General features: G+C 39.3%; 1 protein-coding gene across 9 annotated transcripts in view; it reads right to left on the bottom strand.

The window, feature by feature from the left end:
- The window catches only part of KIAA1217 (KIAA1217 ortholog), a 607,564-nt gene that overhangs the window by 380,961 nt on the left and 201,018 nt on the right, over positions 1–25,585 (bottom strand). For 8 of the 9 annotated variants that reach the window (XM_074266937.1, XM_074266938.1, XM_074266939.1 and 5 more), the window contains exon 2: positions 1,387–1,670. In XM_074266937.1, coding sequence (XP_074123038.1) covers positions 1,387–1,500 — 114 coding nt within the window. In that variant the 5' untranslated portion in view covers positions 1,501–1,670. Of the gene's footprint in view, positions 1–1,386; positions 1,671–15,380; positions 15,523–25,585 lie in introns of those variants that run through there. The other variant, XM_074266935.1, reaches the window with a different exon arrangement.

Here is a 25,585-nt window from a genome sequence, read left to right as displayed (position 1 = left end):
TATATCTCTCACGCCCCCAAACCTGCTGTCATCTGCTTTAAAGTAATTGCATCCAGCCAAAAAACAAAAGCATCCCAAGCCACCGTTGAGTGATATCAGTGTGGCTGTCAAGATAAGAGGTTGGGGCTGGGGATGGGGCACAGGTAGCTGAGAAGAGGGAAGAGCAAAGTAAGCAAAAACAAACAATAAACATCTGTGGCAAAAAAGCATGTCAGCTTCCTAAGAAATGGGGTAGGGGCTACCCTCAAATCTTTATTATAAGACACATACTCTGTGAAATACAATTAAGAGTGGGTGGTAGCAAATCCATTTAAGTTCCAATGGGATTTCCAATGTGGTTAGTCAGAGAAAGCACCATATTGGGGAGAGAGGATGAATTAGCTGAGCGCTAATTATATAGGCTCTTTTCTCTCTGACCTGTCTCTCCACTCCTATTATCTCTATACAAAAATCCAAGGATAAAGTCCAGCTAAAAAAGAATGTGAAAGCCCATCCCTTTTTATGTCTCCTTAATCATTTTCATTTTATACTCTTTCCCCTTTCTCTTGGTCCTGCTACCAAGTATTGAATGGCGCAACAAGCAATAAGACCATGACCTCTTTTAGGAGATGTGACCCAGTATACCATTAATTGATGCTATAAAGGACTTCAGCAACTAATTGGTCCAACATGTACATAAAAATGAATTTCCTCTACAAGATATCCAACAGGTACTTGCCCTCTGCTTGAAGATCTCCTGGGAGGAAGGAAGTCACTACCTCCCAATGTTGCTGTCCATAGATAGCAGTAATTATTAGGAAATTTGCTCTTACACATGGCCTGAATTTGGGTATCTGAAATTTTCAACAACTGCCACTTGTAGTTTTCTCCAGAATTTAGCAAAATAAATTTTATCACTCTGTCCAAGTGCAGCCCTTCAAATCCTTGAAAATGGCTATCATACTTTGTGCCTCCCTCACCAAGTCTTCTATTCTTTGGGCTAAACATACCCAAATCTTCATCTAGTATGTAATCAAGAGCCTTGATTTCCTTTTATAATCTACCCAAATCTCTCTTTCAATTCCAATGTTCTCCAAATCAGTCCCCTTATTCCATATCAGATAAAGAGAGTTCAAGAAACTGTACTTGATGGGGCAGCTAGGTGGTGCAGTGGATGGAGCACCAGCTCTGAAGTCAGGAGGACCTGAATTCAAATCTGGCCTCAGACACTTAACACTTCCTAGCTGTGTGACCCTGGGCAAGTCACTTAACCCCAACTGTCTTAGCAAAAAAAGAAAAGAAATTGTACTTGAGGTTTGGTATACCAAGATAAAAATAAAATTGCTCATTTTTCCAAATAAAAGGATTCCATGAAAACCCTGGTAGAGTTACTACCATATTTCCTACCTGATCTCTTAGCCTTTCTTGATGACCCATGATGGCTGTAGCATGGTGAGGATATTTCTGTTTCAGATGTTCCAGGAAAGCTTCTCTCTTCCTGTCCATCTCAGATGTTTGCATTCCCAGTATCTCTTTGGAACTACGGGGCCCACCTACGGTGTGTCTCCTTGGAATATTTCGGGAAGACTTGGAAACTGAGAGATGACTGTTTCCATTAGCAAGGCGGTCCTTGTTTCGGAGACATCCTGCATCTTCAGATGATGTCACATGAAGATTGCTTTTCCCCTGATCTGAAAAGTGAAAGAATACAGTATTCTTAAAAACCTCTCTTTAATCACATTTGAGGTTCTATGAGACCAGTTATTATAACATTGGTTAAAAAAAAAAAGTGTGTGTGTGTGTGTGTGTGTGTGTGTGTGTGTGTGTGTGTATGTATAAACCCAGAAACTTAATTCTATTAAATTATAGTGATCAAGAAGTTTGATCTGGCTGAAAGGTTGAAACCATGGACCTTCCCCTTTTCTTTGCAGAGGTAAGGGACTATGACACAGAATACTGCAGACTTAGATTTGTTTATTGTTGAACTGGTTTTGTCCTCTTTCTTTTTAAAAAGCTATTTCCCAAATATAGCTTGATGGGAGGTAGGAAAACTACCTGGAAATTAAAGTGGCATGAAAACAAATCAATAACTTAAAAAAAAAGAAATTTGAGCTAAGATTTTATTTTTTTTGTAATGGTAAAGGAAAAAGAAAATTCAGATAAAATATTCAAAAATTACACATTAGAAACCTCTAAATCCAATTGAAGGCCCTATTATTTCTGATTTTTTTCACTCTTGGGATTGTTCCAAACCAGAATACCTTCTTTGACCACTTATACCACTCTGCCTCTCTGATCTCCCCCCAAAAAGGGAGTCTATATCACCCCAAAGATTCCTCTAATGATTTCATCTGGATTTTTGATTGAAAATTTAATGCTGACAACAGAATTACTTGTGAAGTCCTCACAATCAGGTGCTGAATCCTAAAACATTTGATTCATTGTCAGGGTCAAAAAATAATGGCTGCCCCATATAAAAGCAAGAGTCTCAGTAGATCATGATTCTATTTCAAAATTCTATTTCCTCCTTATTAGCATAAACGGAACAAAAATGAGAACATCATTAGATTTAACGATTATAGAATTGTAGGGGGAAAACATTTGAGCAAAATTCAGTTGAACTGAATACTACAAGAAAAATGACAGTGAAGAAGGAAATGACATGATGGATGCTTCAGAATGAATTTGGAGATCCTAGAGAATCATCATGGCACAGTGGAAAGAAGGTTGCCTCTGAAGTCAGAGGATGTTGATTCAAATCCCCTTCTCTCATTTACTGCTACCTGTGTGACTTTAAAGGCAATTGATTAAACTTTTCTGGGTCTATTTCTTCATCTGAAAAATAGGTAGTCTGATTCTGAATCTATGAGCTATCTCTGATGGAAGTAACATAAGATTTTGCTGTTGTTTAGCTGTGTCCGGCTCTTTATGACCTTATGGACCATATCACAGCAATACTGTTCACTGGGTTTTCTTGGCAAAAATACTGAAGTGGTTTGGCATCTCTTTCTCCGGTGGATTAAGGCAAACAGAGATTAAGTGATCCACCTCCACCCTTGTGGTCCATCCACTGTGCCACTTAGCTTGCCTAATGTCTGCACATATTAGGTTCTTAATATTTAGCATTTGACTGAATACAAGCTATTTTTCTGGCACTGCAGGGGCAAATGGGGGAATACAAAGTTAAGGGAGACAAGACATATAGGTAACTAGCTTTATTTTTGGACCATATTTGTGATGGCATTGGAAACTACCAGTGAACAAGCTCCCTTTACCTACTTATTTGTTTTTCGGTTTGGAGAATTGAGATCTCAGAAAGTTTCCTGGGGATCTAAAAGATGAACACAGAACCAAACCACCAGCACAAAAAATAGGTAAAACTTTCTGACTCTGAGGCTACCTTCTCCCCCACAGTGCCTCTAACAGATAGCTTTTATGCACAAAATATTAAGTATATTATCAGATCAGTACAAAATAAAGTCCCATAAAAAGCTAAGCAGGAATTTTTTTTTTCTACTCTTGGGGATCAGAAAATGCATCTTGAAAGGAGTAGAATTGGAATGAATAGAATACGGTTTGAAAAAATGGTTTACCAACAATCAGATAATTAAAATGCAACAAAACTCTAGTGGGCATAATTTAATCTTTCTTTGATAATTAAGAAAATGCTTTCCAGACTCTTGCAGAGTAGAACTCTTCTTACTCTATCATATTAGAGTAATTTTTGTTATACCACATGAAATGCAAATAATTGCTTACATCTACAGATGAGCAAATTGAAGTTAAAAGAAGAAAGGAAGGGAAGGAAACAAGCATTTATTAAGTGCTTACTATGTGCCAAGCACTGGGCTAAGTATTTCAAAAATATTATCTTATTTGCATGAACAAGCAGATTTCGGAAAAACTTAGAAAGACTTGCATGAATTGGTGCAAAATGCATCAAGCAGAACCAGGAAAACATTGTACACAGTATCGGCAATACTGTGGGATGATCAACTATGAATAACTCAGTTCTTCTCAGCAATACAAAGATTCAAGACAAGTACAAAGAACTCCCAAAGAAAAGTGCTATCCATATTCAGATAAAGAACTGATGGACTCTGTGGATCAAAGCATAATTGTTTTTCACTTACCTTTATTCTTTCTCATGGTCTTTTTTTTTCTTTTGATCTATTTCTTATTTTACAACTCTAATATGGAAATGTTTTATATAATAGCACATGTATAAACTATCTCAAACTGCCCATCGTTTTCAAGGAAGGAAAAAAATTTGGAACCCAAAATCTTGTAAAAATGAATGCTGATGTTTATAAAGGACTTATTCATATCCAGGACCATTACAATGATCAGCAGGAAAGCATCCGGCTCTTCTTTCTAATTCCTCTTCCTACTAAGTATGAGCAGCTTCTATTTTTTTTTACTGATCCATTGCATGGAAGGTCCCACTGCTGGTATTGATTGAACTCATTTCTTATTCTTTTTCTAGGAATACTTGTATATCTTACATTTTAAATTTCATTTTTACTATCATGTAATGGATTTTTATTGATAGATATTTCTTTTAAGGGTATCTCTGCCATTATTGTATCTCTTATTTTCTGGTTAAAAAAATGAATACTGAAAATTTTCTGGACAGGTAAATGGGGAAAAAAAATACTATTTAATAAAATGAAAGAAATAATAAATCAACCTCAACCTTCCCCCCCCAAATAATATCTCATTTGATCCCCAAAACCATGGGAGGGAGGTGAGGCTATTGTTTTTTCCACTTTAAAGTTGAAAAGACTAAGACAAAATCATGTGACTTGCTCAGGTCAAACAGCTAGTCTGTATCTCAGGACAAATCTGAACTCAGAGCTTCTGATTATTGCCCCTATAATATTGGAATTTGCTTTTTAAAAATAAATCATTAAAAATTAAATGAATCATCAAAATGAATGTGTTTCTCTCATGAAAGTAGAGAACTGGAAAGGGATTCTTTCTGGAGATTTCTGTTTATGTGGATCCAGATAAAGAGGGAACCTTACCCTGACATCTGTGCCGAGAAGACATCCATTACAGAAGAAATATATTTAAATGATATTAAAGAAATGTCATCAAATCCATTATGGTCCCCTTGTTTTGTCTAGAAAAGTGTACTCCTCAGTTACCCAGAAAAATATATTTGAATTTCAAAATGATTTTTCCTGGGCAGCTGACTTGCTCAGTCACAGATGTAGGCTCTAGAAACACATCTAGCTGATCCTTCCATTTCCTATTACTTTACTAATTATAACACTTCCAGCCCGGACCAGTCTAAGGAAGCCAATGTAACCAAATGAGTGGATTTTGTAAACTTTTGGTAGCTGTAGTAGACATGATTGAGGGGGATGGGGAAGCCTTGGAACTATTGGATTAAATGAGGATTATAGATCAAGGGTAGATTTTGTTTATTTAGGGCACTCTTTTCTATTATCAGGCAATCAGATGGTTATCCTTTCCCCGTGGGTAGCAAACCTGGGCTCTCCTATGTAACAGACAAGGGTAGAACAGATGGGGGATAAACTAAGGAAGGCTGTATATTGTCACGAGACATCACTTAAATCCAATTCACTTGCATGTCATAGTATCATCTTCCTGATGTCATGGTCTGCTTCCAGAATGAAGAACAAATGACAAAAATAACAACAATATACTAACATTAATAACAACAAAAACAGCTGCATCGATATAGGTTAACTTTTACATAGCACTTTTAGATTTGATATCTTCACAATAGCCCTGGAAAATGTTGTTTAGTCATTTTCTTTTCAATTGTGTCTAACTCTTTTGTGATCCCATTTGGGGTTTTCTTGGCAAAGATACTGGAGTGATTTGCCATTTCCTTCTCCACTTTTTTTTTTTTTAACAGATGAAGAAACTGAGGCAAACAAGGTTAAGTGACCAAAGGTCACCACAGCTACTAAGTTTCTGAGGCCAAATTTAAACTTAGGAATATGAGTCTTCTCGACAACAAGACCAGCACTTTATCCACTGTACCACCAAGTTGCCCCATCCCCACTTTACTGATAAGGAAATTGAATCTGGGAAAAATTAAGTGCATTGCCTAGAATCACATAGCTAGGAAATCTCTGAGGCAGAATTTGAATCGGGGTCCTCACTAACTCTCAGTCCAACATTCTGTCCACTGCTCCAACCAGCTGCCAAGCACTCATCCCATGCAAGAAATAGTGCTAGCCAATTGGAGCCACAAAAATGAGACTGTTTGGGTTCCCTTGGCACTTTTTCAACACACACAGCTAAGGAAATAGAAGCATATACAAAGCACAATGAAGCAGGTGATTCTATCGATAGTTGAGATGTGTTGATTAAATGGCATTCTCCCTCCCAGAAGTTCCCCACTCTGATGAAATACATTTTAAAATGCTTATTTATTATGAACTTAACAACTACGAACATTTCCAATCACCAATTCTTCAAGTACTTGAAGTCTCCTCCATAGATTTACAAGAGCTATTTATTTATTCCACTGAAATGAAGACAGAACAAGAAGAATAATCACTGAGAGTAAATATATTTTATCTCAGAGAAACTGGAAAAGGAGGAGCAAGGATTCTTCACTTTCCTTGTAAATAACTCTCATATTTCGTTCCAGTTGGCCTGTCCTTATCCCTTTTAACACTTCTCATTGGAAAGGTCACTTCTACTGTCATCTTTCTGATTTTTCTTGCTTATGGATTTTCTGGAAATCCATTTATTTATTCATATGACCAGAGTTAAAGAAACTTAAAAAAAAATGCAATTTCACTCCTATTTGATGGTCAGATAAGGACTGTGACCTATAACTCAGAAAACCTAAGTTTTCTTTACTGTCTTTCCTTTGTTTCAACATGCTCCACCTCTTATGTGCCCCCCCTGGCACCAGATACCTGTTCCACCCAGAAAAGAGCTGCTTCTTTCCATAATGAGCTCTTTGAACACACATCCCAGTAATATGATACTCTTCCTCCAAGGGGCCAAGCTCAGCTACAAGAGTGGCCACAGGAAAAGTCTCCCATGCCGGAGAGGAGAATGACATTTACAACTGCAGCTACTAGGACATAAATGTAGTCTTTCAATAAGGTCTTTCAGAAATAACCAGGGATGAAAACAAAAGGGAAGAGAGTGGGTGGAGGACCTGGGAGACTACAGTTCAAGGACCTCCCAGGCTCATTGTTTCACAAATCATAATAGTTCAATTGAATAATGATTATAGCCAGGGGCCTGGGGTAAAGACCTCCCTCACCAAGAGTAAAAAAGGGAACCAGAATATTCCCTGCCCTACTTCATCACTATTATTTATTAGGAACATTTATACATCAATGTCTTATAAGATTCTGCAAGTCTAAGTCAAACCAAATCAAAGACCTTAGTGTGAAAGTATGATTCAAAGAAAACTGAGTGACTTCTTTTGGCTGACTTCCTTTGGACAATTCCCTCCATGGATGGCATTGGACAAGGCATCTACAGAAACATATTACTTAATCTTCTAAAGGGTAAATCTAGTCAGCAAATATTTATAAAGTGCCTACTATGTGAATAATGGAATAAACTAAGGTCTGAGAATAAAAACAAAAGAAAAAATTCTCCCCCTCAGTCTAATGAGGGTTACCCTATATAAATAAAATACAAACAGGAACTGGAGTACTTCAACAAAGTGAAGGCACCAGACACAAATGGGGATGGGGAAATACTTCTTTCAGAAGGTTGATTTTTAGCTTAGATTTGAAAGGTAGCCAGGAGGCAAAAATGGGGAGGGAGAAAAGGGTGAAAGATGGGAGATGGAGTGGCTTCTACAAGAAACATCAAGGCAAGTATCACTAAACTGTAGACCATGTAAAGGGGAGTAATGTGAAAGATTGGAGAGATAGGAAGAGGCCCAGTTATTCAGGTATTGAGTTTCAAAGGGCTTCTTCAAGGAAGTGATGGACTAGAAAGATTATGGAATTCATAATCACAGTTTCATTGTTTAGATCTAGAAGGAACCTTCCAAGTCATGAAGCCCAATTTCTCCTCCACCACAGTGCCCCACTTTACAAATGATAAAAACTGAATTCCATAGAAGTGTGGTGATTTATCTTGCTTCCTACAGCTTGTAGGATTATCTGTAGTAGGATTTGACCCAGACTCCAAAACCTCTCTGCCATGACATACTACCTCTATATCTTTACTTAGAGGATTTGGGTATAAATTTTGCTATCACTAGTTTGCTTTGGCCAAGTTATTTTAACTCTCTAAGTATCAGTTTCCTCATTAGAACTAAATAATCTTTAAAGTTTCTTCCTCTAGCTTAACAGAAAAGTAGAGAAACAATGATAATGATAATGATAAAATTTAGGTAGTATTTTAAGATTTGTGGTTACATGTGGTTATCTCATTTCAATCTTATAAAAAACAGATCCAATTATTATTCCAATTTTATAGATGGAGAAACTGAAGCTGAGATAGCCCGTCACATAGCCAAAAACCTGACTTTAGAGCCAAAATTCTATTCACCTAGCCTCAGATGTCAACAAGAAAGGAAATTAATTCTTCACATCATGACTTTCCCCATCATAGTTTTGATATCACAGATCAGCTTATGAAATTAAATGAGAATTCTTTAGGAGTTTTGTGGAAGCCACAGATGACACATTAAGGCAGCAGATGACACAGAGTCTTTGACCCAATACATAGTCCCAATTTTACAATAAAATAAACACCTCATAAAAGAAGGGGGGAAAATCAGAATTCTCTAATACAAAAGATGGACCAAAACATTTCACATGAAATTTCACTCCACAATGTGGAAAGGATAACTATAAAATTTTTCAGAAAGATGTGGACCAATTTCACTCGGTTCAGTTCATTCATTCGGTCCCATTCAATGTCCATGGGAATATAAACTCCCTAAGGATGGAGACCATTTTGATTTTGCCTCTGAAACTCCTACCATAAGCTTTGTATACAGCAGGTGTTTAATAAACATTTATTTATTGGTTCAATTCTTCAGAGAGGTGATTTCATAAGTGGGGATGCCCCTCAATGATTTAAGGAAAATATACTCCCCTGAAAGTCAGGTGGTCAGAGTACCAATCTTGGCTCTGCCCCTAATTTTCTATGTCTTATAGAGTAAGGTGCTGGACCTTGGAGCAGGAATAGCCTTTTGGTTAAAGAGGAAGCCTCTCAGTGACTTTTCAGCTTTCACATTCCTCTCTTACCATTCGCCAGTGAAGGTGGCAACCCTTCTTCAATTATGATACAACCTCTGTGAGTTGTAGCCAAATATTTGTTCCCCCAGTTAGTGATCTGTGAGATTTATCTGAAATAGTAAATGGCATCTGGCATTGGTAAAGGGAGTTTTCTCATCTGGAAATTCCCTATGACAACAAACCTTTAGCAAGACTTGTGTATGTGTGTGATAAACTCTTCCGCTGGTCTGCTAAAGCCTATGGATGAACCCCTTCTCAGCATTAAGCTTCAAAACTATGAAAAAAAGATTCCTAGAATGACAATGAAAACCCAAGGTTGGTGAAAACAAATATGTCATCTTCCCAAACTGAGATCACACCCTCCCTGAAATCCATCCTTGTACCTATGTTAAGATCGCTTGTTTTAATGTAATAAACAGCTCAGGGCTTATCAACATTAATGTTCTGATGACAGGCACGCCATCTGTCTCTAGTCCCTCAAAGTCTCACCAGCTTCATAGGAAAACAGCATTCATGCTCTGTTGGCCTAGACTTTGAGAAACTCTGGTCACTTTCACACCATCAAAATAACTCAACCTGATGTCCTGCCTCAAGACTAACAAATTACTTTGCCTGTGACCCCCGAGGTAAAAAGTATAAATGTCATATAGTATTATATTCTCTCTCTCTTTCTCTGTGTGTGTGTCTTATATCTGTCTGTCTGCCTGTCTCTCTGTCTCTTTCTTTCTCTTTGTCTCTCTCTTCTCTGTCTATCTCTGTCTCCTTTAACAGTTGAGGAAAGTGACATTCAGAGAGGGTAATATCCGTCCATAGGTGCACAGCACATTGACAAGAGAATTTGAACCTGGGTCTCCTGACTTTAACTCTAGTGCTTTTTCCATTTTTCCAGTGCTAAGAACACCTTATAGAAGGTTTATAGAAATAAGCCTTATTTCTATATCAACAACTTCACTCTGGCCCTGATTTCTTCCCTTGGATTGTAGACTCTTGGCCAGAGATAGGGAAAATATCCAGGCTGACTTACAGCTAACTAATTTTGGACTTTTTTTTTTTTTTTTGCCAAGATAGAAGGATTAGGACTATCCATATTGCCCATAATAGAGAATATTTATTCTATGTAATAAGAATCTACACAGCATTCTACGTGTAGAATCTAGCATTCAATGCTAGATTTGGAGTCCAAAAGATTTGCATTCTGATACTGCCTTAGTTTGATGGCTATGATAAATTGCTTCACCCCTCCAAATCTCTTTTTCTTCATCTGTAAAATGAGGAAAATAATGTACATATCACTTAGCTTACTTATCTCACATGATATGTGTGTGTGTATATATACATACACATATCATGTGAGATAAGTAAGCTTATACACATGCATATAAATATAAATCACATATATCATATGTAAGATAATATATAATACATAAAGTGAGTGCTTTGCAAATTTTAAAATGCTAATCCACATAGCAGTTATTATCATTACTATTGTATAAACTACAAATGCAGGCTTATTCATGGGTTATACTATTCACCACCCCTCCCCCCCAAAAAAAAGAAAAGTTATCCAAAGGAAAGAGCAGCTGACGCACTTTTGTGAGTGATCCTCAAAGCTTACTATTTACCTTCTTGGACACTCATATATAGGCCAAACCATGACTTCAGAGGAACACAAATGACATAAAATAATTAAAAGGTTTGTGTATTTGAGGCTGACATTTTGGAAAGAGCATTAAGAGTATCTATGGGGACTATCAGATTTAAATTTACATTTAAATAAACAATACAGATTGATATGGGTGATATAGACACCAGATGATGGTAGGCACCAAAATGCGGAAAATTCACAATGGCCATTCACTTTGGCAGTGCAGGGATACAATGGACAGCTGGAATGGCAAACAGGAAATAGAGTTGGGAGACCATAGAAAGCCAAGTTCCTCAGTGGAACTCACAATTATCCAGTAGAAAGGGAGCACCCCATGAGGTTGGGGAATGTCCTAGCTGGCAGGCTAAATCCTGAAAAGGACTCAGCACCCCAAAAGAGTTAGCTAGATATAAGAACTAGGTTGAGAAGCATAGTGGAGTAGGAGAGATGGGTGGCATGGGGGACAGGTTAGGAAAAAGACACCCTGAAGCAGAATGCCATGGCGGGCTGACCAAAAGGAGGGCAGTAAACATGGGATGGCCCATAAGTAGATTGTAAAGGGAAAATTTAACCTCAGGGACATGAGTGGGATTTTGACAGGACATGGCAAAGTAAAACTATTCCAACAGAGGGTGGGTCTCAGGGGTTTGACATAACATCCTCCCCAGGGAGTGAGACCATGAAGCTAAACTGATCTCAATAGTGCCATCTCCCTGATTGCCTCCCTGCCTTCCTTAATTTCTCTCTCTCAAATACATCATTCAGGACCTCATCCCAGACAAGAGATCTGCAAAGACCTTAGAAATCACCTCGTCAACCCTCCTCATTCCTTTTTTGCATTGGAATGAGAAAGTAATATTAAGATTTGATCAAATATGTAACAGGAAGATACTGCAAGAGCTTTAATTTCCACCAACAACTACAAATCCACTGAACTTCTATCCGTCACTGCCCTAAACAGCCTTGTTGTTGTTCAACTGCTCCATGTGTTTAGGATATGGACCCCAGGTGCTTCCAGATTCTTCCCTCTTCCAAAGTCTATTCCAAACTCATGGTTATTGCTTCCAGGCTAGTATTTGGTTACCATTTGGCCTTTTCCATTGGGCGGTCCTCATTGTTGAGTTATTTCTTTTGCCTAGCCAATCTAGCAGGCTGATAGGTGGCATTGTAAATAGGATACCTGACCTGGAGTTAAGAAGAGTCATCTTCCTGAATTCAAATGTAGCTTCAGACAGTAGCTGTGTGACCCCCAAGCAAGTCACTTAACCATGGTGGCCTTGGTTTCCCCTGGAGAAAGAAATGGTTTCCAGTACTTTTGCCAAGAAACAAAGAGTTGAGAAAGACTAAATAGGCACAACAGACAATCTAGAGACTACTTCACTTTGTTACAAATTTTAAAATAATAATTAATTTCATAAGAACTTATAATCTTTTCCTCCTTTCTATTAAAAAAAGAAAAAGGAAAAAAAAAAAACCCTTCACAGCTCCAAGTTCAGCAAAACAATGCCCTACATTGACCAAGTCCAAAAATAAACATCTTGTTTTGCATTTTATGTCCATCACCTGTCTGCAAGGAGATTTGATCTGAAGTCTTCAGGAGAGTCAGGAAAACCATCTCATTTTAAACATAAGGAAATAGGGGTTCAAAAAAAGTGTAGGATTTTTTCTAAAATTATTATGCCTCGTGTAAGTGACTGAGCTGGGAAGATAATCCAAGTCTCTGGGTTCCAGATCTGGTTGGTTTACTTTTATTTCAACACACAGCCTCCAGCAAATGAAAGGGTCTTCCGGACAAAAGAATGGGATTTTGACAACTCGGTCCTTTCATTCACCTCCCATCCCCAAGGGCACAGCAATTACCTGCGATGTAGCTTTTAGAATAAAACAAGACTGGGTGGTTTGATACTCTTTTCAGTCTGGCCTCTGGGGGTCCCCCAGCCCACATTCCTGACAGCTTTACAGAGTTAGGAGAGGCACTGGAGTAGCAAAGAAGGCAATAGAGACCAATCCCTTTAGACAGCCATTATGTGTCCATGTCAAGAACCAGCCTGGTCATCCCCAGTCCTGCTCTCCAAAGATCTTCTATGGTAACCAAGTGTAATAGGACTTGGGTGGCTTGGAGAGGAGATTTCTCTAGCAGCCTGGGTACTTTTTTTTTTTTTTTTTTTTTAAACACCAATACTAAAACTGGAGCAGATGTCCTAGAGCATCTGCAGGTCCCTCTAGCAACCCTGAGGGACTCAGTAGGGACTGTGGGCTTTAAACATGGCATGGGAGGGTATCTCTCAACCCACCTACGAAGTCAGCAAGAATCCCTACAGTTGACAGCTCCCTCCTTGCCCATGGCACAATGACCAGCTGCTGCTGAATTCTCAGGTGTTTCCAGATGATTAGAGATAACTTGCCATTCTGTTTGCTCCTTATTCATACTGACCAGCCAGACTGGCTCCTGCAATATATTCTCATCCTATCCTGGGGCTGCAATTCTTCAGCTGAATCACAGTCCACTCATCAAGTTTTCTATAAGCATCTTTTTCTTTTCTTTTTTTTTTTTTTTTTTTTTTTTTTTTTTTTTTGAGCATCTTATCTAGAAATCTCAGTGTCCTGGGGCTTCTCTACCTACTTTTTCCCAGACCATGTTTTTGACTTCGGGAATAACCATTTGCAAGCATCTTTTAAGATACAGTCTCTGGATTGGGTGACCACTGCAATTCCTGCCAATCCCAATACCTACACATCTAAGACGCAGCCCTCCCTCCAAAGTTTCCCGAGCCGAGATCCTTCCCATTTCCCCCCGAGGTTTCCCCTCCATTCTAATTACATTTTCTACTGTGGGGGTTTAGTTTTGCATTTTCCTGGTAGATGAGTCATTGATGACTTCCCCTTTTACATACCAGATGAAAACATACCTTTCCCCAAGTGGATAATCCCGACCCCCACACTGATTGCTATGCCATGGAACACATATTTCTGTTGTTAAATGGCCTCTGAATGAACTTCAGGAGGAGGTGGGGCTCAGATTTAAGCGTTTTCCGAGCATGCCATCTACACCGTACTCAGGGACTCCACAAGGCATCAGTCACAAGGTAGCAGCAGCAAAATGTTGCTGAAGCGGCCATTCATTCCCAGCCCCATTTTTACAACGTCCTTGGAACTGTAAGCTTCTGGGAATTCCCCGGGGATGGGTGGGAGAAATAGACATGTCCCTCTGGTAGGGACATTAGGTGATTTAATCAGCTCTGGTAGGTGATTTAGGAAGGGAGTCACCCCAAAATCTGGTTTCCCAATACTACCTTAGCCTAGCTATCCCCCACGCCCCCTCCAACTTTGCTTAGCTAGCGAATTCTTCAATTTCCAGTCAAGCATTGAGCTTTCCTCCCAAGGACAACTTCATTGGAGCAAAAAGCTTCAAAACCAATCTGAGATACAAAGCTAAAAAAACCCAAAACAACAACAGAAACCCACGCTGATCAAACTGCTAAGCTTCCTCCAGCAGCAGCAGCAGCAACTACAAAACAAATAAACTTGCCTGGTGCAATTCACAACTCAGCCTCGCCGCTAAGCCTTGAATGGGACCTCCGGGCAGCCTCCCTTGAATGGGACCCCCGGGCAGCCTCCCTTGAATGGGACCCCTCGGCAGCCTCCCTTGAATGGGACCCCCGGGCAGCCTCCCTTGAATGGGACTCCTCGGCAGCCTCCCTTGAATGGGACCCCCGGGCAGCCTCCCTTGAATGGGACCCCTCGGCAGCCTCCCTTGAATGGGACCCCCGGGCAGCCTCCCTTGAATGGGACCCCTCGGCAGCCTCCCTTGAATGGGACCCCCGGGCAGCCTCCCTTGAATGGGACCCCCGGGCAGCCTCCCTTGAATGGGACCCCTCGGCAGCCTCCCTTGAATGGGACCCCCGGGCAGCCTCCCTTGAATGGGACCCCCGGGCAGCCTCCCTTGAATGGGACCCCTCGGCAGCCTCCCTTGAATGGGACCCCCGGGCAGCCTCCCTTGAATGGGACCCCTCGGCAGCCTCCCTTGAATGGGACCCCTCGGCAGCCTCCCTTGAATGGGACCCCTCGGCAGCCTCCCTAGAATGGGACCCCCGGGTAGCCTCCCTTGAATGGGACCCCCTGGGCAGCCTCCCTTGAATGGGACCCCTGGACAGCCTCGAAGTGAGCTTCATTCACATAAAGGGCTGCATTACAGCTAGGGAGCCCAAATTCCCCCTTAAAACCCCAGCTCGCGGAACAGAACTTCCCTAGCGAGCAGCGCTCATAATATGCTGGCTGAGTATGTCACGAAATGTGACATCAGTTCACCAAGTTTTCTGCTTTGAGGAGTCAAGGAGAAAAAAAAAAAAAAAAAAAAAAAAAAGGCTTCCTTCAGAAAAAATCCGACGCGAGAAGTAAAAGGACTTTTGAAGAGCCGCAGGCACAAGAGAAACCGTGTTCCTTTTCCTCCGTCCTCCCCTGCCATGCACTCCGGCTCGAGTTATAAAAAGCAGCAGCGAAGGACACGCTTCCATGGAACTCCATCTTTGAATGATTCTGTTACTTACCCTTCATCTGTCTGCTGTCTGCCGAGCAGGGAAGGCAGAGCTCAAATTTCTGGCTTTCAGTTTCCTCCATTGTCCCGGCCTCCGGAGCGCGCTCCCCGCTCCTAACTTTGAAAACTGAGTTCTGAGCCCAGCCAGAAAAGGGTCGGGGGGGGGGGGGGCGGAGGGCTGGGAAACCCCACCCTCAACCGGTCTCTACTGCGGGGCAAAGTCTCCAGCAAAAACAAACTGCATTCCAGGCGCGGGGACCCTCCGCTCCCCCGGACCGGTCCTGTCGGAATGGTGGGCAGGACTTTGTGAGGCTGGAGCAGGACCAGCCCCCAGCCGCTTGCTCGCGCTCAGGGCCCCAACAGGTGATGATGGGCTTCCTACGCAGGACTTCTGGCCGCCTGTTTTCCGGGGCTCCCAGCTCCAGGGCCATCGCGGCCAGCAGGCGTTATTGGGAAAGGAAACATTTCACACAGGATTACAGCCGGGTATCTCTGTGGGAATCCAGACTTCTTTTCATCTCAAAGCACGGGGCAGGAGCTTTTCATGAAATACAGAAGGATGCCTACTTTTAAAAATCTCTCACTGGACATCCCCAAACATTTCACTTTAGTTCCCTTTAAAAAGAAAAGGAACTAGAATGAAATAGTTTGCGGGGAGTTTCCAGAAAGCCACTTCCAGCTACTACTAATTTGCCAGGACCTAATTAATATCTAGAAGGCATGTATCTCTGTGGGAATCCAGACCTCTTTTAATTTCAAAACATAGGGCAGCATCTTTTCACAAAATACAGAAGAATACCTAGTTTTTTAAATATCCCATTGGCAATCCCAAACATTTCACTTTAATTCTTTTAAAAAGAAAAGGAACTTGATTTCCAGGAGTTTCCAGAAAGCCACTTCCAGCTTGCCAGGGACTCATTAATATCTAGAAGTATAAAGTATAATTTGCATCACTTTAATGGAATCAATTTCAGTCATTTAATCTGGCCTTGGGAAAGAAGACCCAGACAATTGCTTGAACCACAAATTGGAAGAGTAAACTGACCCTTTGAATCTTGACTTAATTAAAAATAACTGAAAAACAATTAAACACATTATTCTTTGGATCTGTTGGATTACATTGAACCCACATTAAAAAAAAAAAAAAGACCAACAAATATTTATTTTGTTCTTGACTCAGTCCTTGAAAACCTGGCATAGTTCCCAGGAATTAAAAACAGGAGGTATAATGTCCATCCAGAGAAGATGGGAAAGGCAATCTAGATCATATTAACTCTGTTCTTTCAGATAGCTAAACAAGAACACAATCACTAACAATGTGATAAATTAGTCCACAGAGTCCTGATGATTTTAAAATAGAGTTAATAGTGGTAGGTGTGCCATTCTTGGGGGGGGAAGGGCATCCTTTGACCCATTTTCCAATCTGTTTAGATGATATTTTAACTGGATATTGACCAAGATTAGGTACACCACAATGGTTGGCCCAACTTCCTGCCTATGACCTTGAATCACCTGTGTTTGGAAATGTTTGAGCACATATTCTTCTCATTTATGAAAAAAGATGCGGAAGCCTCCAAAGAACAAAGGACATGGACAAAAAGGAAGTTAACTCTGCCAGACATTCCCAAAAGAGATTGGGAAGGGAAGAAGGTCAATGATGGGGAAGAAGGAGGGGACCTTTTATGGCCACTTTTCTTAATAACCAGAAAGAATGTGGTGAACCTTTGGGAAAACCAATATGTGCAGTTGGGTTTACACAGCAAATAATCCAAGGGCTTAATAATTATGCAGAGATTTTACCACATGATCTTTACATAAAGAAGACCTGATCTCAGATCTGTTTTTTTCCATCAATAATAAGAACAAACATCTTCTTTCAACAGACCTGCATTTTGTCTTTAGGCTTTCTTACAGCCCAGGTAGTGGCAAGAAATGCTCCTCATTCATTATTTGTTTACAACTCTTCTCAGGGCCCCAGACCTAAAAAATGCTGATCTTTGTCTAGGCCATTGGATGGTCTCTGCCAGATGTCCTTCTTCCTGATTTCTGACTCCTAAATGACTGGCTTTGGGCTGATCGTCCCTACTTGTCATTTGACAGAATGCAGAGACCCTAGCCAGAAAGAGATAGTAGCAGCCTCAGCTTTGGACTGAAGCCTCTCACAGAAACTGGATTGAAGCAAACTCATTTGTGTGTAATGATATTGGTGATTTACTGAAGTCATTTGGAAAATAAAGGTCTACTTTTAGATGTTCTATGAATCCCTAGAGAGCTGAGGCAAGTAGAATCTTTTGCCAGGTCTGAGCTCTTGTTGGAGTAAAGTTCTCAAACTTTTTGATCTTAGGCCCCTTTACATTAAAAAAAAAAAATTAAAAAAAAAAAATATATATATATATTGAAGCTCCCCACCAAGGAGTTTTTGTTTGTGTAAGTTATATCTATCAATATGAATCACATTCAAAAGTCTTAGTATAATTATGAAAATTTAGATCTTGTAGATCTACTGGAAAGGTCTTAGTGATACCCAGGGGTCCCCAGACCACCCTTTGAGAATAGCTGAAAGTTAGGCAAATACACTCCATGGGATATTGCCTCCCCTCCCCCACAGTCAACTCAAACAACAGCCTAAGTAGACATTCCACTCCCCAAAGAGCAAAACTTTTAGTGGAATGCCACAGAAGACAAAGAAAGAAAAGGAAAGAAGAAATACATTCCCACAAGGGATAAGAATTTAAAACCATGAAATCAGGGCATAATTTTTAACAACAAAAAATTTCTTTTTCTTATCAGGTCTGAGTACTTCCTGCTATCTTATATGTCCTGGTTGAAATGAGGAAAGGGGAAATGGAATATTTAAAAATACCAATGAACCTCTGCAGAATTCCAGAATCTCAGAAATAGCAAGGACCTAATTCTATCCGGTATTCTACAATATCATCAATAAACGAACATCTGGCCTTCCCTTGAAGACCTTTAATTGGGGAGGGAGAGCCCATGTTTTGATTCTACAGAAGGACACCATCATACTTCCTTCTGGCCACCCAAACTTCTAAACTCTGGGTCATCCTATTTTTTTCCTTTATCCAAATCTCTAAGGATCACTGATTCTTCTCCACATTTGTCCCACTAGTTCTTGTCTCAATATTCACCCAGCCATCACCTTCCACCAGGAACTCCTCAATTGTTGTCTAGACTTGATTTCAAGTATATGATCTTTCTCCCCACCTCCTAAAACTACTAATTCATTTCTTTTTCATTTTGCATAATAAGCAAAGTTCTGCTTAGAGCTCATCTGGTTCAGCTCTCAAATTTTACAAAGAAAGAAATTGAGATCTGGATGTCTTCAGTAATTTCAAAATCACCAACTTTAATGTCAAACATAAAATATAGCCATTTTTTCTAGCATATGTGTTGCAAAAAAAATCATTTTTACCAGTGATTCGAGTAAAAAAATTATCCAACATATATATGTATTTTTGCAAAATATATATGTTTGCAAAATATTTATATGTATTTTCTTCTTTAATGCTCACAGTATTCTCCTTGAGGTATTACTCCCATTTTGCAGATAAAGAAACTGAGCCAGGCAGACATTAAGTGATTTATTTAGCCAATAAGGTGCCTGAGAATGGATTTGATTTTCCTGACTCCATGTAGAGGGTTCTATCCACAAAGGAGGATTGGGAGTATGAGGGCTTCTTTGAAGTATTTATGGTGATGAGATTAGAGGTGAGGAGCTAAACCTGGAAGTTTATTTTTGTTTGTTTGTTTTGTCATTAGAGTATAAGATTCTTAAGTCCTATTCACTCGTTTTTTTTTTTTTGTTTTTTTGTTTTTGTTGTTGTTGTTGTTGTTGTTGTTGTTGTTTTTTGTTTTTTTTCATTTGAGTATTGGGAACATTGTAAATGCTTAATAAGAGTCAGCTAGATGGTGTCATCATGTACAAAGTAGTGAGCCTAAATTCAATTCTAGCCTCAGATACTTTTTAGCTGTGTGACTGGGTTTGTCATTTAACTTATTTGCCTTAATTTACTGGTAACCCACTCTAGTATCCTTGCCCGGAAAACCCTCTGATGATTGATTGATTGGTTGTGCTATGGCCCATGGGATTATGAAGAGTGGGACATGACTGAACAACAAGAACACATGCTTAATTAATGTTTGTTGACTGTAATTAGAATTTTTAAGCCTGTTAGAAGGCAGGCAGCACAAAATATACCCCAAGTGGACCTGGGGGGTGACAAAGATCCAAGGCAGTAAGCTAGAACCTGTGCTTGTTTGGGAAGTATACATGTCTTACACATTAACTGAGAATGTGTCCCAAGAGTCTGTCCTTGGCTCTTTTCTCTTTTTTCCGTGTGTGTGTGTGTGTGTGTGTGTGTGTGTGTGTGTGTGTGTGTGTGTGTGTGTGTTTGTTTGTTTTTCATTTGGTGTTTTCGTTAATTTCCATGGGTTCAATGATCATTTCTAAGTACATATCATCACATCTACATATTCAACTCTAGTATCCCTCCTAAGCTATCGTTATACCTTTTAGATATCTCAGACTGAGTGTCCTAGGGACATCTCAACCTCAACATGTCCAAAACTGAATTCATCTTTCCCCACCAAAATTCACTCTTTCCCACTACTCTTTTGCCACATTTCTCTTCAAAGATCTACATATCCCCAAACCAGCAATAGAGACCAGAACAGTGTTTTAATGGAACTCAAAAGACCATAGATTTAGAATTAATTAGGTGGGACCTTGGAAAGAGAACTTTAACTAGGTTAGAGCAAGTGATGTTTTAATCCAGGATTCCAGTCTTAAGGTGCAAATTTTAGAGGATGCTTTATAGCTGACTGATAGTCCTTCAGCAGTTAAAAAAAAAACAAAAAACAAAAACAAACTAGAATGTAGCACTATCCTTTTGGACATACAGGCTCAAAAACTAGTATCATCTTCATTCCTCTTTCTCATTTGCTTCATGTATCTAATTCATTGCCATTTTTTATTTCTACTTTCATTGTATCTCTCATATATTCTCTTCACTCACATGACCAACACCCTTACTCACACCCTCTTTACCTCTCACCTGGACTATAGTAATAGTCTTCTACTTAGGGACCTTGATTAATGAATCTCCTTACCCCAATTCATCCTCCATTCAGTTACCAAAGAGATTTTACTAAAAGTCCTCTTTCCTGCCTCCCTCCCACTACTCAGGAAATTCAGGAACTTTGTTATTAAGTCTAAGATCAGATATAAAGTCCTATGTTTGTCATTTGGTGGTGTTTGTGCTATGTTCTCAAAGACAACCATAACATCAGGGAGGTGCTGCCATGACACGCAAGTGGATTGATTTAAATGAGGGAGGGCTGTATTGATTCACCAGGGACACTTTCTTCTCTAGAGCCATCTGAGTCCAGTGGCAAAATACAGATCAGGATGACTGGAGATGGCCCTGATTTGATGGACATTTAAAACTTCACAAGCCCGGTCCTTCTTACCTTCCCACTCTTCTTATGCTTTTCTCCTTTCCATTATAGTAGCTTACTTCCATCTCCAGGTGTTTGAACTGGCTATGCACACCCCCATTCCTGCAATGCTCTCCCTTCTCTCTGTCATCTTTTAGTTTTCCTGGATTATTTGAGGATTCTACTCAAATTCCACTTTCTACTGGAGGCCTTACCTAGTCCTTCAGCTGCTGGTGCCTTCCCTTCTCAGATTACCTTCTTTCTCCTCTTTTGTATGTGCCTAATTATTCACCTATTGTTTTTCCCCAGCTTCTCAAGAGCAGAAACTGCTTTTGCCTTTCTTTGTCTCCCTGTACTCAGCATAGTATCTGGCAGAGTACCTGTACATTAATGTTTGATGACTGACTGATGGAAGGAGCTCACTCTAGCTGGACAACTGGTAGCCTCCTATTTTACCTAATTATTCTTACTAAGCAGGTGTTAGGCTTTAGTGTTTTTACACTGTTTAAGGACTACCAGTCAGTTCTTTTAGCATCCTTTAAAAATTTCCTAAGACTGGATCTTTGGATCAAAGCATTACTTGCTCATCCTATTTAAAACTCTCTTTCCAAGATCCCACTTAATTCTAAATCTATGATCTTAATTTTTTTTAAATTTTGCAGAGGCAGTTGAGATTAAGTGATGTGACTTGCCTAGGGTCACACAGCTAGGAATCTGAGGTTGGAAATGAACTCTGGTCCTCCTGATTTCAGAGCCAGTGCTCTAGCCACTGTATCATCTAGCTGTCCCTAAAATATATGATCTTTTGAGTTCCATGAAAACACTGTTCTGGTCTCTATTGCTAGTTTTCAGATATGTAAATGTTTGAAAGAAACATTATATGCACTCTATGTATAGTGAATTTTTGTTTTAATTTAATTTGAGTATTGTTTAATTGCTTTTATAGCCCAATATGTCTACTACTGTACTTTGGAATTTGCTGGGAAAGGCATAAGGGAATTTAGATGAACTTGAAATCTGATTTCCTCCCAGTACCATAAGAAGTTACAACATTGACACCAGAAAAACTATGAGCACAGGACAGGGTGAGAAAGAGAAGGACAATCTTTAAATTCTGTTTAAGGAAGGGGAAAGTCTGTTTTGTTGGCAATTGTTGGGCAATTCATCCATCTAAACAAGCTCACACACAAAAAAATTTCACAGAATTGAGAAAGGGAAATATCGAGCAAAGATTGCATTAATAGAACAAATTGAGATTAAGTTGTCATACATAGAGCTAAATGATCACTGAAATGATCACTGTTACTGGTTTTGATGGTGCAATTTAAATTGATCACCACTATGATGAGCATTGGTCACCAAGAATATAATTGCTTTCTGTTTAATTAAGGGTCAGTAGAAACAGTATCAATTCCTTGAAGACAATTTTTTTAAAAACAGATCAATATGAATCATTCATCACTAACATTTATATAGTGTTTTCTATGGACCACAATGGATAGAATACCAGGCCTGGAGTCAGAAAGACTCATTTTCCTGAGTTCAAATCCAGCATTAGACATTTACTCTGGGTAAGTCCCTTAACTCTGTCTGCTACAGTTTCCTCATTTGTGAAATGAGCTAGAGAAGGAAATGGCAAACCATTCTACCAAGAAAACTCCAAATGGAATCATGAAGAGTTGGACGTGATTGAAACAACTGAAAAAGAAAAATGAACAAATACTATGTTCTAGGCACTGTGCTAAAGGCTTTACAAATAAATCTCATTTGATCCTTGCAACAACACTACAAGGTAAATGCTATTATTGGCTCCATTTTATAGATGAGGAAATTGAAGCAAACAAAGATGACTCGGCTAGAGTGTCTGAGTTTGTATTAGAACCCATTTTTTTCCTGACTCCAGGCCAGCATTTCTCCATTGTACTATCTAGCTGGTGGGAAAGGACTCATAAATACTTCAAGTGTCTTTGACTTTAAATCTGGTGAAGAATAAAATGGCTTGACTTAAAGACTTCTTTGATGTCAGGACATAAAGGGAATAATTAGTGCTAGATGAATTCCATAAAACTTAATTTGATATAATTCAACATAAAAAGACCTTAGTTGGTGCTGAAATTAAAAAAAAGTTTCAACTCAAGATAAGGTTTGACATATTCCATATTCAGGTTCCTATATATCATCTAAGAACTCAGAAATCAGGAAACTTTCACCCTTGAGAGAATAAGATGGCTAAATAGATTATCCCAGGTGAGTCTAAAGGATAGGAAGAACAATTATAGCCTTGTTGGGTAAGTACTATTCAGTTTTACTATCTTCAAAATGAGGCAAAAATCAATTTGGAGCATGTATTTTCCCCTCAATTTCCACATATAGAGCCTATCAAAAATAACTAAAAGTAGGGGCAGCTAGATGGCGTGGTAGATAGGGCACTGATTCTGGAATTATGAGGACCCGAGTTCAAATTTGACCTCAGATACTTCCTAACTGTGTGACCATGGGCAAGTCATTTAATCTCAAATGCTTTGCAAAGAAAAAAAAAAAAAAAAGTAATGGTGGAAGTGTTTTTGTTTGTTTGTTTTTTCGTCCTTTTTGGGCTAAAGTACAGGTAAGCAGCACAATAGAAAGAATGCTTGACCTACAATTAGGAAGATTTGAGTTCAATAAAGCATTAGTTTCTTGCTAGCTGTGTGACCCTGGGCACGTCACTGGAGGATTATCTGTCTCATCTGTCTTTATCTGCAAAATAGGGATAAAAAAGCATCTACTTCTCAGAGTTGCTGTGAGGATGAAATGAAATAATATTTGTAAAGAATTTGGGAAACCTTATTTTTTATTTTATTTATTATTATTATTGCTGAGGCAATTGGAGTTGTGATATATAGGAAGTGTTAAGTATCTGAGATCAAATTTGAACTCAGGTCCTCCTGACTTCAGGGCTATTACTTGGCAAACCTTAAAGTGTTATATGGGCAGCTAGGTGGCACAGTAGATAGAATGCTGACCCTGGAGTTGAGTTCAAATGAAAATTATAACCACTTCCACAATTCTGCCGAAAAAATGCCAATTATGTTGCTGTAATTTTCTAATTTAAGTTCATTGTGAGTGGAATCATCTTCCTTACCTAGGAATTTGAGAAATTTCCCCCATTCCCCAAAGAAGTCTTAATAACCAGACTTTTCCCTAGAAGCATTCTCCATTAACTAGAAAGATGGTGACAAATGTAGACTCCGTTGATTCCTTTCTTCCCTTTTTCAGTTATAAAACTGGTTTCTCCCCCCCCCCCCACCCAAATTACTAATGTTTATGCAGCTGGCACACCACACTCAGGCTTATATGCAATACATTAACTTTTAAATATTTTATTCATTTTCTCATGTGCTGCCTCAAGTGGTCCAGGTCACAATCGATCAGTTGCCTTTGCATCCACTGTGTGACTCTCATCCACATCCATTCATAAATCTCCACAGAAGATTTATCCAACACACTGGAGGGGCTGCTCCAGCTCCTTTACTTTTTAAAGATACCACCACATATTCATCTCTCACTCTCAATATTGCTTTCATTTGTTCTGGTCATTATTGTTTTCAGTCATTTTTCAGGATTGTCTGATTCTATGATCCCCTTTGGTGTTCTCTTGGCAAAGACATTGCAGTGTTTGCCATTTCCTTCTCCATCTCATTTTACAGATAAGGAAACTGAGGTGAACAGGGTTAAGTGACTTGCCTGAGGTCACACAGCTAATAAGTGTAACTCAGGAAAATGAGTCTTTCCTTTGTCCATAGGAGTATTGTAAAACTGGTACCTCCAAGCTGGGTACTCAATTTATTTCTAGTCACATACATTTTTTAAATTTTATTCATTCATTCATTCATTTATTTATTTATCAACTTATTCATTCATTTATTTATTTATTTTTGCTGAGGCAATTGGGGTTAAGTGACTTGCCCAGGGTCACACATATATGAAGTATTAAGTGTCTGAGGCCAGATTTGAACCCAGGTCCTCCTGACTTCAGGGCTCGTACTCTATCTACTGTGCCACCTAGCTGCCACCAGTCATATATATTTTTAATAAAGTCTTTTAAGCCACTTCTTGTACACCAGTTTTAGTTGATCATGCTAGCATATTTATACCGTCACTGTGTCACCCTTGGGTCCCTCATGATATACTTAATATTTCTTCATATGTAAAATGGGGCTAGTAAAATGTGTACCATTTATATTAGAGACTTGTCAGAATTCTGTAACATCACATGTACAAGATTCTTTATAGTAGTAAAGTGAGCTGCCACTATTAACATGATTTCCAGTGTCTCTGTTGATTACCATGGTCATCAGTCGCCATGGGTGTCTATATTAAATTGAACCATATAGCACAGCAACAAGTTTATCGGCCTAATATAAACATTTGAGATTACCATCTGTAGAACACATCATCTGGAAAATGGCAGACGGCAATTTTTCCTGGTCACCACATATTGAGTCTGGATTCCAGTCAGTGACTTTGAAGTGAAAATTCCAGCTTGCTTATTATGCCTTATACTGCTGGCTTCCAGCAGCTCTTGGTGAGTAAGGTAAGCAAATGCTTGCAAAGCCCGGGAGGGCCCATTGTGAAGTCCATTCCAATGTGATACCATATGTAGGAAAATCATTATTTTATAACCAGACTTTGAATTTGAATGCTGCTGCCATCATCATCCTCATCATTCATTTATATTTACTGAAAGCCCACCGGCATAGGATCATGGCTCGTGGCCTTTAA

This window comes from Sminthopsis crassicaudata, chromosome 5 (assembly GCF_048593235.1).
Source record: "Sminthopsis crassicaudata isolate SCR6 chromosome 5, ASM4859323v1, whole genome shotgun sequence".
NCBI lineage: Eukaryota > Metazoa > Chordata > Mammalia > Dasyuromorphia > Dasyuridae > Sminthopsis > Sminthopsis crassicaudata.
This window is presented reverse-complemented; position numbering and strand designations above follow the sequence as displayed.